Source organism: Taudactylus pleione, unplaced genomic scaffold, assembly GCF_031769625.1.
Source record: "Taudactylus pleione unplaced genomic scaffold, aTauple2 ptg000644l, whole genome shotgun sequence".
NCBI classification, from domain to species: Eukaryota; Metazoa; Chordata; class Amphibia; order Anura; family Myobatrachidae; genus Taudactylus; species Taudactylus pleione.
In genome coordinates this window covers 2,058,474-2,074,395 of record NW_028285046.1, presented here as the reverse complement: position 1 = coordinate 2,074,395, position 15,922 = coordinate 2,058,474, and the positions used below count along the sequence as shown (strand labels likewise).

The window sequence follows — 15,922 nt, the reverse complement described above, 5'->3', positions numbered from 1 at the left end:
GACTGGTGAATTGTTATAGCTACATTCAAAATAACCAAGTATAAAAGATTCCGTAAAACACAATAAAATGATGCAATACTGAATATAGAGTCTGATTCTGAGATTTACGCTAATGCATTCACAACTGCGATCTCTAATGGACCGCAATAGCGAAAATATGCTAATGTCTTCTAAAGCTTACCCAAGCATAGGGATGCCCACTGCGGCCTTTTCATTTCCGTCAGACAACGTGCAACAGAGTAAACATCGGGAACGACGCAGATCGGGCAACCACACAGCTTCTGAGTGTAGTCTGACCAGCCTTACACACTGCGCCTCTCCAGACACGCTGAGCTCTCATGCTGGGAAGGAGATCGCAATGGCCAATTTATGCACTGCCATGATATGGCATATAAACAGTCAGACGCACCTGAGTATCCTTAGCCACCCCCCTCCGTTATCTCACCCAAATGCGGACTACCTGTCACTGACTTTGCGAGCGAATCCTCTGTGCGAGCGTAATCGCAAACCAATCGCTGTGCGCGCACAGTGCAGCTTTCATGCATGCGCAATGTCTAGCAATCACTAAATCTCTGTAAATATTGGCTTTGCGTAAATCTCTGAATCAGCCCCACAGAGTGCAAAAAAGAAAAAACCTAAAATCCAAGTTACTTCATATGAAAATATAGCCCAAAACACAGATGTATAGAAAATATAACTAAAACATTAAGAAACTTTTCAAACATTAGTATAGAAATTATTTCTTTATTTTTAGTTGCTAGAGGCACTTATTTGGCTTTAATCTACCTTTAAGGGTTTGCCCACAGGTACCCGTTATGGCACCATTTCTACCACTGTACATATTTCTCATGTGTGCTACCACAGTACAAAAAATTATATGGATTAAAGCTAAAAGCATGGAATTTTATTAAAAAAGGTATCATTAAATTGTTTGGGAAGCACGCCTTAGATTTAATGTGTTAGTTTGTCTCTCCAGCGCTTGGTTGGGTTACTGAGCCCTAAAGAGGATGGTTTCTAAATATCAGTGGCCTAACTACGAAGTGTCTTTGTTTTTTTTTTGACATTATCTACTATGTAGACTGTTTGTTAGAAATGTACTGTATCCCCAGTAGTAGCTTTGAAGATCATCACTCATTATCATTAGATTGCATGAGGCACAATATTAAGATGAACAGAGCCTAAATGTTTTGTACACCTCGTGGTGAATTTAAAACAAATGTTTTAGTCATCAAGTAAAGTTCTCCAGAAGACTGAAGGGAGGTTCTAATCTCTGGAGCACATGACTCAAATGAATCATATCCGTAGTGATAAGTGCAGACCTCAATTAACCTTTGTCTACAAGAGCACAATCGCTATCCTCTTCTGAAAATACATATTTTCAGACTGTATGGAATCCAGGAAGGAATTCAGAGCACACTGATACATATGTATCTACGCCTGGCCTAATACATCTGGAGAGGGAGCAAAAACTCATTTAATTATCGGCACTTAATATACAGTATTTTGTAGATACACGTATGCTAATTCAGTACCCTTAAAGTGTGTGTGTGTTTCCCAAGTCGTTTTAATTATTTTGTTCTTAATATTCCAAGGGTGTGACTACAACACATTGCTTGCAGTGACAACAGGTGTATGAGACTCGTCTCAGAGGAAGGAGTGGAGAGTATGTAGCCGGGTACAAAATCCAACATCTACAGTTAAGGGGATACTGAGAATGGAAAATATTAAGAACAAGTAATTAAACTACTCGTTTTATGTTTGGTAATGCACACACACACACACACATATATATATATATATATATATATATATATATATATATACACACACACACACACACACGGATCGGGCCGACATACTGGGCACACCGTCAGGTGTGTACCCACTATGAGCGCTTCTGCAGGTTGTTCCATCGGCCTGCATACACGTCCGGTGGAGCGACCCAGCTACCGACGCCGGCGAGGTCAATGGTGCTATATCGGACAGTCATTCACCGATTTGTGCAGTGTACGGACCGCCCGATATATCATTCATCAGTGCCTTTGGGTGTCGCATTGGCAGGTCGCTAAGTGTGTATCCAGCCAAAAGCCGTCCACAGCATGCACGATTAAGGTGGACGGAAGAGGGGAGGAGCGACTGCCCGGTAATCGGAGCACCTCGATACTCTGCAAGATGTTTGGAGTCAAGCTCCATTCACAGCGTGGATCTAGTACAACACTGGTCAGAAGGATTAGGAAGGTCCAAATAATCCAGTTTTTCCAGCTGTGAGCAATTATCAATCATGAACATACAATGAATGATAATAATCGCTCAGAACAGCCATTCCATCGGCTGATCTGAATGATTATTGATCACTGCATGGCCAGTTTTAGTAAAATATATCAAATTACACAATCAAGCCAGATAAAAAAAAAACAAATGTCCGACGGATTGACGATACAGATGTATGTGGTTGCTGACGTTCTAAGTGAAAAAAAAAACAACTGATGACAAGTATATCTTTTACTGTATTAGAGAAAATGGACATTTTAACTACCACAATAGAAATTCAGCCATGATTCTAAACTATGAACTTACCAGAAAGTGGGGACACACAATGACAAAAACAACTTTTTGACCGAGAAAATGAATGGTCCGTCCAACTTCTTCTCATTACCTATATACTGCACAGCTGCAAATCACAACGCTACAAATTATAATGCAATACTCCACAAACATCTCCAGCAGATTACCAAGCTTCAACTATAATGGAAACTAAATGACAGTATACAGTAAGGGCGGCACAACATAAAGTACATGATGAGCGGTACCATGGGTGTAATACGCTGATGTTACACCTCTCAGTCACTGCCTGAACTGAGCACTTATGATGGATGTGATCTCATCGCGGACATCCCTGTTATAATGTTGTACAGATGTGATTAGTGTTTGTGGATCACACTAGAAGTGTTGGTGTTGATCATTACTGGACCTCTTACTATGCCGTCGCCACCTTGTGATATTTCTCATTGTGTTTCCGCAGACCCTCAGGACCAAAGTCAGCTCAATCCTTTTTTGGCTTTTATTCACATATTGACTCTTGTAAACCATAAAGGTTGCTAGGTGACTTAATTTTATTTTTTTTGTAGAAAAACATTACATACAAGTTCAAACCATTCCATCCCACAAATATGGCACAAACCAGTGTGGCAAGTGCAGTAGGAATCAATTACCCATTCAGAGAAGCAAACCCAAAATGCATTTGGCATTATCAATACAATGCATTTCTATCTGTCCACTTATAGTGGTAGCTAGTGAATAGGAATAGAGGTGAAGGGTGAGACAAGCACCGCATGGCTATCTGCTCCCATAGACCATTTATGGTGCACTCCCCCATCAGCCTTCCTGTTGAGCAGTATGGTGTTTCTGAAGCTGTAAGATAAGGGGAGACCTTAGTGTAGGAGTGAAACTGTATGCAGTAGGGATCATAGACTGTCCTAGTGTGCAACTGTTATTATAGAAGTTTTCTTTACATTGCTGGTGACTATACAATACCTATGGTTTCCTTTAAAAACCCACCCTCTTGTGAGATCACTGTAATCTTATCCACACACCCAGTAATTATGTCAGCCAAGTAGAACAGTTATCTCACTAAGGACAGACTAACCAGATGGGAGGACCCAACGGCTAACTTATTGATAAACATGTTCTTACGTGGAAATTAACTTTTTAAGTAGGGAAATAAGTATACATATATAGCCAGTCAGTGACTACTGGGATGTGTAAATGGCTATACAGCATCACTGCTACACTTAATGAGTGAATGAATGAATGTGTCATGAGCGAATGAACACTGACTTCAAGCCAATGGAATTAGAATGGTAATGGAATGCTTGAGATTGTTACCTTGGTATGTTCTTCATGGGGGGGGGGGCTATTCAATTGTTTATAGCCCCCCATCTAAAGACCCTGGGAGTTATTCAATTGATTTGTGAGACCAGCACCGAGGCTGCACTTATCACGGATTTCTGCTCGCAATCTCCTGAGGTGTGAGCAGAAATACGCAATAAGTAAGGCTTCGGTGATGGTTGCTAGTACTGGGGCGCCTTAGCTGCAGCCCGGCCGGCATTTAGCACAAAAGCAGCTAATCCTGAGCCTTCTTGTGCCTAAATGTGACCATTGCGACCAGATCGGGGCTGATTGCGCAAAACAATTCAATAGCTAATGGCCAGACGGGAGCTAAATCCTCTCAAACGTGTGAGTTTCATATATAAAAGTATAAAAAGTAAAGAGACTCACCTAATAGATATATAAAGAGTACACCTTTCAATCTTTTAGGGTACTGTACTTCTAAATCTCACTGTACCCTAATTTATTCTATAAAAAAAAAAAAACACAATATACGTCTAACAAATGAGTTAAATTAGAAATCTAACCCTTTTTTTTTTTTTTATTATAGTGCATGCAGGTTTATACCATACCAAACGCTGCAACCTACAGTAAGTAATAAGATATCAGCTGTGGTTGGTGCCACACATTTAGGCTATCTACAAATTAGTATATCTACATAGCTTTATGAAAAAAAAAAGTCTGCCAATGAGAGTAACCATTTACAACAGAATACCCATTCAACAATGCAAACATCTTGTCATCTTTGTATCGTTTATTGCACAAAAAGCAGCATATAACAAAATTATCAAAGGGATCACAGCGCAGTTTCGACAGAAAAAATACTGAGTTGGGGGGGGGGGGGGGATGTCCTCTCTCTCCGTTTATTTTAGTTTATAGATTTCGGCGGCTGGCACAACAGTCTCTTCCCCCCTCCCCCTTTGGCAGTAGGGGGCTTGTGCTAGGGGCAGACACGTGCAGTTTGCCTACCTGTGGCCCCCGATGAGGTTTCGGGAGCAGGCGCGTATTGTGCTGATGTTTTCTCGGCCTTCAAGTTGGGGGAGGGTGCAGACGTCTTTTCTGGAGCTTTTACTGTGATTTCTGTTTTGTTACCAACACCCTTTAAGACAAATATATTGGAGATTACATGCCAGCTAGATATAAACAAATTACATATTTATTTAAAGTGGCTCTCGGCCAGACAATCCCACCCTTTCTATCTAGTCAACCTGCCATATAGTTGTATGGTGGAAGGCGTACCCTAACACTGTATGAAAGCTCTAGTTCAGGGACGTGAGAATATGGAGAGAAGGCTGGCAGTGAGTTTAATCTGTCAGCCCACTGTTTTGTTTATATGAATTATAAGTATAGGGTCAATCTGTCAGGCACAGACAGCTCCTCATGGGGGAGGATGAAGCTTCTCTTTAATAAATTGTTTTTATACAAAACAATTATAGTCAAAATGTCATACGACTGTTAGATTTTTGTTAGTTCTCTTTGATGTTACCAAAATTACTGAGAGGTAAAGCAATAATTGTATTGGTACCAATACTAAGCCAGTCATCAAGCTGCTTCTGTGTTGAGGAATTGTGAACAGGGCATAAAAAGGCACAGAAAGAATACATTCTATGACTATAACGGAAGAATGACTGATCTGTAATAAGCGTTGAAATTCACATTACCTTCGTTGTGTATATGAACTGATCAAAACCATCAGAAGATGCATTCTGAAGGGCTAAGACGTTTTCTATTTTCACCACAGGTGACATATTGCACTTCTGAAGGTCAATTGTGCCCTTGTGCAATAGAACTGAAGCAGGTAGCGACTTGCGGGCAGCTGCCGTCTTCCATGGAATTTTAGCTGGAGGGGGCTGGGGTGGCGGATCCTCTTCTTCCTGTATGTGTTTTCTCTGGCTCTGCCTCCGGGTTTCAGGTACAGAGTCTTTAATGTCCTTTGATATTGAAGGCTGTGGAGGAGTTGCCTGCTGTACAATAGGAGATGGGGTAGGCTCTAGTGGACGGGCAGGTTCTGCCTCACTGCTTGACGTGGACCTCCGACTCCTTTTGCTACTTGCTATTGTCTTTTTGTGTTCAGGAGAGCTCTCCGGGTCTACATAGATGAAGGTGTACTGATCTATTCTCTCCTCTCGTGTCATGCACAGGGCCTTCTCAGCATGGGCGATGCCAATCTCCCACTGTATGCGCTCCTTCTGAGGCCGAGGTTTCCGCATCTAAACAATAAAAAAGACAAGTTACAGTAATTACTTCATCAAGCAATTTATCCAATGGATATACCCAGACAGTTTTCACATCTAGCCCGACACTCAATCAGAATGCATACTTGTTTTTTTCTTTATCGAGTATTAATGCTTGGATGGGGATAAGTCAATTGAAGATTGTGTATGCACACAACTTATTAACGTATGGATGACAGGACAAGGTTGGAAAAGGAGTAATGTGTTCTGTTCATGCTATATCTGTAACATCTTTCTGTCTGTCTATCCATCCATCCATCTATCAGTTTGTTAAAGCTGAGTTTATTGAACAGTGAATATAGCATAAAAGAGCTGGCAATAAATATACCAGTGTCCAAAATTCTACAGAAACGCTGTTTGTGCATCGCACTAAATCAAGATAAACCTATTCTAGCCACGTTCTAACAACAGGTCCCTAAAATAGACTTTAACAAACTGTGTCTGTGTTGAAGGTGGTGGGGACTGTAGTTTATTTCACAGGTTAAAAAAAAAACAAATAAACGATTTGTAAATATTTGTTCCCATAAAAAAAATATTGAAATTGCATACAGCAATATGCACCTTCAGCTTCTCTGATTGGTTAACTACTTTGGCATTGTCTTCAGCCACCAGCTGCTCGAACTGCTTCTGGCCCCGGTATTCCCGTATGCGCTTCTCGTGTATCCAGGCTCTCTCCGGTTCATTGCTAAAAAATTGCACATGGTATTCGCGAGCACCTGCCAAAGATGAAAATATTACAGCTTATTCACTAAAGTAAATGGAGATGCATTGTTAATGCATTATTAAACATTGCAGGATGTTCAATATGATTATATAGACATGTGTATTGTTATATATATATATATATATATATATATATAAATCAATCATTAAATACCCCCTAGATTGTAAGCTCCTAGGAGCAGGGTCCTACTCCCCAATGTCTCACAGCCTTCTTCTCTAGAACTTCTATGACAGCCTTCACCTTCAGAGCTGTACTGTGTATGGAGAATTGTGTTGCTAATTGTTACTTGTGCTCTGTTTATATTTTGGTGACTGTATTGTAATGTAATGTTCTGTGTACACTTTACTGTATGTACGACGCTGCGGACCACTTGTGTCGCCCTATAAATAAAATGTAATAATAATAATAATTAAATACCTTTATTTGATGCTGTAGGGGAGGGGAGGGGACATTGTTTTAGGTCTCACAAATGGTGAAATGTTCCAAAAGCCACCCGAATCAGAAGTGGAGAAATTACTAAAATAAACAACGGTCTGAAAAACTGTCCAAAGACAACTTCCAGAGAAGAGGGGAATCTGTAAAGTTGGTCTGCTGAAGCCCTATGACACACCACCCAAGGGCATACATGATGACTTGGAAGAGAGGTAGAAATTGAACATGTCAACATTATATAGCAAGGAATTAACTTTGCCGCGGGACTTACCGCTGGCTTTTAATGCTGGGGTTAAGGTACTGTAACTATTCAATTATATCCCGCAGCTAACGCACGGTAAGGCTAAGATTCCGGGTTAAGTGCCCGGAGCTATGCAATTACCGCGCACAGTAAGCCCAGATGGTGCACTTAATGTGGATCTCTGTTTGCACCCTCCAGAGGTGCAAACAGAAATAGGCATTAAGTGCACCCTATGGGTTTTTCGTGGTCAGTAATTGAATAGTTCTTAACATGGGAGCTAAAGGCCTCAGTAAGTCCCACTGCTAATTGAATTCCCCCTATGATGTCAACATTGTAAATGCCAACAGACACAGCGTGTCATTTTTTCCCCATTTTACAATTAGGTTTAGGGTTAGGCTGTGGTTAGGATCAGTCAAGAAACCTATGGGAAACTGCATGGTCAATATGCCCAATGTCAATATATATCAACCTCCCACCAAAGACGTACCAACTGCTTTGGTCCAGAGTTGCCATAAGACCAAATATCAAAGGCACCTCAGCACTGAATAAGCACACCGGATTGCAAATTACACAGGCGCTGTACTACTTTCTTCATCCAACAAAGAGAACCGGAAGTACAAGCAACTACATTCCTGGAGAAGTGCACTCACAAACAGCAAACCACATGAAGGAAGTGAATCCAATTCTTGGCTGATGACCCAGAAAAAACATTTGTTTGGGGTGTGGAACCATATGCTGGTTGTACAAGAGATATAAACTATTGGTGAGCATACTTAGCTTTAAGGGAACAACAGGGGGCTGTTATTGGCAGAAGACCTCACCAGCGTGACTCTAGAGGTCTTACACTGTGACTTTCTGATGAACGTAACACAAACTGTCCCAGCTTTTTGATGGGTGCCTTCTCCAGGCTGCATGTATCTCCTATTTCCATAGAGGTTCGATAGTATTCAGATCAGGGCTCTTACAAGGCCACTTCCGAATTGTGAAATGTTTTGTTCTTATGCTTATAGCTGTATATTTAGTGTCATTATCCTGTTGTATGAACCCCTGACCAGAGACTGAGACAGTGCTTTCTGACACTGGGAAGTATGTTTCACTTCATAATTCCTTGACAGTCTCGAAATTTAATTTTGCCATTCACAGATTCAAGGCAGACACAGGGCCTGGTTCAGAGCTGAACGCTCTGACCAGAGCGCTCGCTCTGAATCAGTGCCCTCCTACCTGAAAATGGAGCGGCCTCCTGGCCACTTGCATAGCTGTGGGTAACCACCCACAGCATATGCGAGCGGCTAAAAAGATGGTCGCGATGGTCAAGACCATCGCGACCATCGGGCTTGCGACAAGACCCTGCAGTAGGGTCTCGCTGCCGCAAACACAGGAGTGATTTTGGCTCTATCATCACTAGTGATGTCAGTGGGGCTGGCTTCAGACGGTAGGTGTTCCCATGGGAACGCCTCCGTCTGGGCAGCCACGCCCCCGGCACACCCACCAAAGGGGGCGTGCTGTCAATCAACATCGACAGCACGTTCCCTTTGGTGCGAGACCCGGAGTGACGGAGAGCCCGTCGCTATCCGGGTCTCGCGCATGCGCATGACGGAGCTCCCTCCGTCGTGCGCATGCACAGTGGGGCAACATCGACCCGCTTGCGAGCGTCGTTTGCTCGCGAGCGGGTCTGAATGACCCCCACAGTCCCAAAACATAAGTCTCCTCCATGTTTCCCAGTAGGTATGGTGGGCTTTTCTTTGGCATCTTAATTTTTTCGTCTGTGAACATAGAGCTTATGTGACTTGCCAAAAAGTTCCAGTTCTGACTCATCTGTCCAAAGGACATTTTACCAGTAGTATTGTGGCTTGCCAATGCGCAGTTTACAAATTTAATTCTGGCACTTTTACGTGGTTTTTTCAAAAGTGGAGTCCTCCTGGATCTGCTTCCATGGAGCTCACTGGTGTTTAAAAAGCATCAGATGGTGCGGTCAGGCACTGACATGCCTTGATCTTGTAGTTCAGCATGTATCTCTCTGGAAGTTTTCCTTGGCTCTTTTTTTTCTGCCATTCCCACTATACTTCTGGTTACTCTGTGGTCTATTTCCCTCTTGCAGCCGCATCCTGGGAAGTTGGCTACAATCCCATGGACTTTAAACTTCTTAATAATATTTGTAACTGTAGTCACTGGAAAATCAAGCTGGTTTGAGGGTCTTATAGCCTTTACGTTTACCATGCTAGTCCATAATGTTTTGTCTGATCTCCTCAGACACCTCTTTCCTTTGCTTTCTCTAGTCCATGCTCAGTGTAGTGCACACAATGATACCAAACGGCAGTGTGACTACTGTTCTCCATTTAAATAAGCTGAATGACTGATTAAAAGACTAAAGACCTGTATGATGCTAAAGCAATTAGTTTGAAATATCACTATAATCCAATTATTTATTATCTTTTCTAAAAGGTACCAACAAATCTGCCCAGACCATTTTATTATTATTATCATCATATATTTATGTGGCGCCACAAGTGTTCCGCAGCACCTTACAAAGTACATAAACATATAGGTGACCAGCAACTTATAATACAATACAATACAGGACAAGGACATGGATAATATATATTGCTACATTAGCGACTATAACACTCAAATAAGCAACAGAGCATAAGCAACCAAGTGTTAGGTGCCCTAGTGTGGAGTAAGAAGTAGATGAAAGTAAAGTAAGGAGAAGCACACAAGGGCCCTGATTCAGACCCACTCGCGAGCGGCTGTCCGCTCGCAAGTGGGTCGATGGTCTGCAATGCGCATGCACACGACGGAGGGAGCTCCGTCGTGCGCATGCGCGAGACGCGACGAGCGAAGGACTTTCCTTCGCTCGTAGTGTCTGATCAAAGGGGGCGTGCTGTCGATGTTGACTGACAGCACGCCCCCTTTGGTGGGCGTGCCGGGGGCGTGCCTGCCAGACGGAGGCGTTCCCAAGGGAACGCCTACCATCAGAAGCCGGCCCCACTGACATCACTAGTGATGTCAGTGGGAGTGATTTTGGCTCTGATAGAGCCAAAATCACTCCTGGCCTTGCGGTTGAGAAACTCAACCGCAGGCTTCTGCTCGCAGTGGCGATGGTCGCGATGGTCAAGACCATCATCCTGCATGCTCGTATATGCTGTGGGTGGTGACCCACAGCTATACGAGCGTCCAGGAGGAGGCTCCATATTTATGGAGGTGGGCCCTGATTCAGAGCGAGCGCTCTGGTCAGAGCGTCCGGCTCTGAATCAGGGCCAAGGTTAGAGGGCCCTGCTCGTAAGAGCTTACATTCTAAAGGGGAGGGGCAGACAAACAGGTGTGACACAGATGGGGTAGACAGGGAGGAAGGAGCAAGTAGCAGCAAGTTAGGATGAGAGCTGGAAGGCTTTGATGAAGTATTGGGTCTTGAGAACTTGTTTGAAGGATTGTAGAGAGGTGGAGAGTCTGATGGGGAGAGGGAGAGAGTTCCAAAGGTGGCACGGGCAAAATCTTGGAGGTGGGAGTGGGAGAAGTAGTCAGTTGGCAGGAGAGGCGGCGTGCATTTGTTGAACGAAGAGGGCGGACAGGAGAGTGAAGGGAGATGAGGTCAGAGATGTAAATGGGAGAGGAATGGGTGAGGGCTTTGTAAGAGAGAGTGAGAACCATTGGGTTCTGAAAGGGAAGGGGAGCTGGTGGAGGGCTTGTAGGAGAGGGGAAGAATATTTTAGAAATCTTTGGAGAATAAGCAAAAATGTATCTCTTTTCGAAGTTTCTTTGCTTTATTCTATGACATAGCAAAGGCATGCAGGTATACATGAGACAATAGTTTTAATTTCATCACTTTTCAGGAGGATTGAAGCATCGCTTGAATAAGCCGTAGGGGTACCAACAAATTTGTACACGAGTGTACCTCATTGGCGCACATTTCCTGCACACTCTCTCCCTTCACCTATTTCTTTCTTCTGCTTTTTGACCTACACCCTAACCACTTCTTCCTCATATCGAAAACAATTGAACAAATCTGCAGCTATATCCACAGTCAACGTTTTCCTGCTAATTGTTACAAAATACAGACTGTAATTATAATTTAAAATAAACAAATAGTAAAGGAAATAACAGCCCACATCGTATTACTTCACATGTGCGGGACTCTTTCTTGGCATAGAATCTGCATAACATTAAGCAGGGTGTTGTCTATGCACATATTACATACACAAGTCATACTGATTCTTTTACCTCTGGCATTGATTTTGCTGTGGACGTGAAGCTGTGGGTCACAGGACACCATACAGGGCCACCATGGATATGACGCCACTTTTGACCAAACCAAGTCACCCACTTGAAACCAGGTCACGGTCCTAACCTCAGAGGGGAGCGGAGAGATGGGCAAGTGCTGCTGGGTCTGGAAACATAAGATCATTACAAATGTTAATATTTTCCTTTTATAAATGGAAATCTTCACCATCAGGTTCTATTATTTTTAACAATCTGCATTTAGCGATCAATGGAGATACCTGAAACCTAAGAGGTTCCTGTAGGTATGAGCCATGGAAAAGAGAACTTGGATGGGTCTGTGTGAGTAGTGGGCCAGAAGCAGCCTGCAAGCAAATCTGTGTTTGTGCAGTATGGTATTATGGCAAATAACACGTGACTGTCACGTGTCTGCTACAAATTCTAATTAAGCAGCTGCATAGACAGACTTGTCCACACAAAAGAAGTATAGTCATTCTCCCTCTAGCAATGGTGTGTAACATAGGTGTGCACATTTCAGAAATGTATGCGACAGCATTTAAAGTGCTCAGTTGCTTCCATGATGACAGTGAAGTGTAAAGGTGTGTATCCACTAGATGATTAAAATGAGTGGTTGACGATTACGACATCATTATCGTTCAATCGCTCATTAATCGTTCATAAATCGTGCAGTAAAATGTTGAAAAAGACCAGCGATGCGTGCTCCCGCTGGTCTTTTTCGACATCTATTATCGCCAGAACATGCAGGCCAACCAGCCGATAATGACAGGTTGTGCATGTTCAGGTGCCCGCACTGAACAACATATAGTTCAGTGTGGGCACATTATCCACTGCACAGGATGAAGAACGATTGCACGATTACAATGTTGTAATCAAACAGTCGTTCCACTCTCGTGTAGTGGATACGCATCTTAAGAGCTCCTTCCGCGTCACATGGGACAGACTAAATTTTGAAAATTCTGAGTGCAATGATTTTTGAGCACAATTGTTTCGGTGTGACATAGAAGTAGTGTGCTTTTTTCCCCTTCAACCAGTTAGCACGAAAGTGTCTGCAGCTGGAACAGCCCTGGGTACTTAAAATGCCCACCTGGCATCACCCTAACCGGAGCACAACCTACATTACTGAGCACAACAACTGTAGACAGTACAACCAGTGAGCTTTATAGGCATCAAACTTTATTATAATGTCCCAATAGCTGGATTCACTGTGCCCACTACTGTACTACTGTAAATCTGTGCAGGATGCAATATAAATGTGACATTTGATCATTTAAAATAGAATACAGGGACTGAATACAAACAGCTCAAAGCATCAAATGGCCGGGGGCTGAGACAACATGGAACATAATTGTAGAGGTGAAGTGAGTATTTACAATAACACAAACTGTAATGAAAATGTAGATGTACCATAGGAGACTTGTCATACATTCTTGTTATACCAGTTTAGGACTGACAGAAAGTGATAATGATTATGGTAGAACAGGCTAGGAAACAGGAAAAAAAATTAAATCACTAGATGAGCTCTGCGATAAAATAATCATGTGACAACAAAACATCCAATCATGAGAGCTAATCAAGGTTACAATCATATAATTTGTAAATTGTATGGTCCAGATCCAATTGGGCTTTAGTAAGAGAATATCAGTTTTCTTAACCAATAAGAGATCTAGCAGTTATGTACCCATTGCCTATACAGTCATCTTCTGCAGTTACCCATACTCAGACCACATGATCATGAGAGGGTTGGGTATGGGTTCTCGGCAGTAGGGTGCTGCTGGTCAGGATACTCACAGCGGCATCCCGACAGTTAGAATCCCGTCACCCGTAGGTAAGTATAGTACCACTAATCCTAACCCCTACCCTAACCCTCCCTCCCGGTGCCTAAACCTAACCTTCCCCTCCCCGCACCCTAGCCCTACCACCCAGGTGCCTGAACCTAACCTCTCCTCCTAGTACTTAAACCTAACCTCCCCCTTAGTGCCTAACCATAAAGCTAGCCCTCCCCTAACACCTGATACTTACCTTCTGATGCCGGCAGTAGAGATACTGCTGTCAGGATTCCGGCGCCGGTATTTAGACCGTCGGCATCCCGCATGCCAGGATGCTGACTACATCCCTCATGAGGTCTTCAACCACATACACACCCAGAGGAGTGATGCCCTGGATGTGTATCTCTTATATTTCAGAGGCTGTGAAAAGAACCAGTATTAGATTTTTCTTTTTCCTGTTAAAAAAATCTACATTAGAAAGCCAGATGGGTGGCATGCAGGCTAGCAAGGACTCACTATTACCAATGATGTAGTCTTGCTCTGCAGCGGTGGAATTCCTAGACAAAGCAATGGAAGAATATGCGAACAGACTGGTTTGCAGTAAAAGAGGGGGCCTCATATAGTCACCATCATGACCATACATCCAGTATCATTGCAGTATCCGTATAGAAGATCGACAGTCAATGGATCAACACCAAATAGTCGATATGTATAAGGTCGACTTTGCAGAAGGTCGACATATTTTTTATGATTTTTCAACATTTTTAAAGGTAAGGATGAGTTAGGTTGTCGAAAGAGACGGTAAGTGGAAGGTACGAGAGGGTGGGGAAGGCTAGGATTAGGCACTAGGTGGAGGATTAGGGATAGGCACTAGGGTTAGTATTAGATTTAAAATACAAAAAAAACAAGTCGACCATTTTTGTGACGACTATGTGAACATATTGACCATTTGTCCCTGTCGACTCATTGCACGTCAACTTTTACATTGTCAATCTTTTATACCTCACACAACATTGCAGTCTGACATACACTAATTATATACAGCGGGTAAAATAAGTATTGAACACATCAACATTTTTCTCAGTAAATATATTTGTAATGGGGCTATTGTAATGACATTTTCACCAAATGTCAGCAACAACCCATGCAATCCATACATGCAAAGAAATCTAACCATAGATGTCCATAAATTAAGTTAGTGAAATGACACAGGGAAAAAGTATTGAACACGCTTACTGAAATGTAATTAATACTTCGTAGAAAAGCCTTTGTTGGTAATGACAGCTTCACGACGTCTCCTGTATGGAGAACTAGTCACATGCATTGCTCAGGTGTGATTTTGGCCCATTCTTCCAAACAGTCTTCAAAACTTGAAGGTTCCGTGGGTCTCTTCTATGAACTCTGGAGCTGATTCAGACCCACTCACTAAGCCGTGTTCACATGCTATGGGCGATTGTCGCCAGTCTGTACATGCGTATGTGGCAATATGTGCATGCATGAGCCACTCACTGCAATCAGGAATCGAGTGCTCGTCGTACACAGACTGGACGCTACTTTGAGTGACAGATAGTGCCGTTTGTGGGTGGTAACAGGGGAAGGTGCTTGTGAATGGGGGAGCGGATGAGCGAAAGCAGGCGTATCTGAGCGTCAAAACGCCGTTCTTTGGGCGTGCATAATTAGCATGGAAGCATCATTGTAAACGTCACCTGGGTGTCTTTCAGCCTGCGGTGATCGCAGTGCTTGTGGCGGGGTAGGGACTACCTCAAGGGCTGCAAGCAGCTACGATGGCTCTCAATGTTAATGATTAATCATACACTTCTTGGAGATGATGTGTGCTTTGAATGAAAAGTGGGCGTCATTACAACGGCATGCAATCACTCTGCCATCGCTCTCTACGACATAGAGGGCGTCCTTAAGCCTGGCCGTGCGATCGCGGAATTTGCATATCCGCCCCCTGACGGGTCAGAGTGAGCTCCTCTGATCTTTAGTTCTTTCCATAGATGTTTAATTGGATTCAAGTCAGGAGATTGGCTGGGCCATTCTAGCAGCTTTATTTTCTTTCACTGAAACCAATTGAGAGTGCCCTTGGCTGTGTGTTTGGGATCATTGTCTTGCTGAAATGTCCATCCTCATTTCATCTTCAGCATCCTGGTAGATGGCAGCAGATTTTTATCAAGAATCTCTTGGGTCATTTTTCCATTTATCCATTTTCAATAACATTAAGTATGCCAGTACCGTATGCTGAAAAACAGCCCCACACCATGATGTTCCCACCTCCAAACTTCACTGTTGGTATGGTGTTTTTGGGGTGATGTGCATTTTTCCTCCAAACATGGTGTGTATTATAGTTACATTTTGGTCTCATCTGACCAGACTATATTCTCCCAGTATTTCAGGCTTG

At 43.0% G+C, this 15,922-nt stretch overlaps 1 protein-coding gene across 7 annotated transcripts in view; it reads right to left on the bottom strand.

Annotated features, from left to right (window-relative positions):
* Positions 1-15,922, bottom strand: part of NSD3 (nuclear receptor binding SET domain protein 3) — a 114,382-nt gene that overhangs the window by 68,528 nt on the left and 29,932 nt on the right. For 4 of the 7 annotated variants that reach the window (XM_088455191.1, XM_088455193.1, XM_088455197.1 and 1 more), the window contains exons 3-6: positions 11,738-11,903; positions 6,672-6,838; positions 5,550-6,098; positions 4,858-4,987 (exon numbers count right to left, since the gene is read on the bottom strand). In XM_088455191.1, coding sequence (XP_088311317.1) covers positions 4,858-4,987; positions 5,550-6,098; positions 6,672-6,838; positions 11,738-11,903 — 1,012 coding nt within the window. The remainder of the gene's footprint in view (positions 1-4,857; positions 4,988-5,549; positions 6,099-6,671; positions 6,839-11,737; positions 11,904-15,922) is intronic. The other 3 variants (XM_088455194.1, XM_088455196.1, XM_088455198.1) reach the window with 1 other exon arrangement.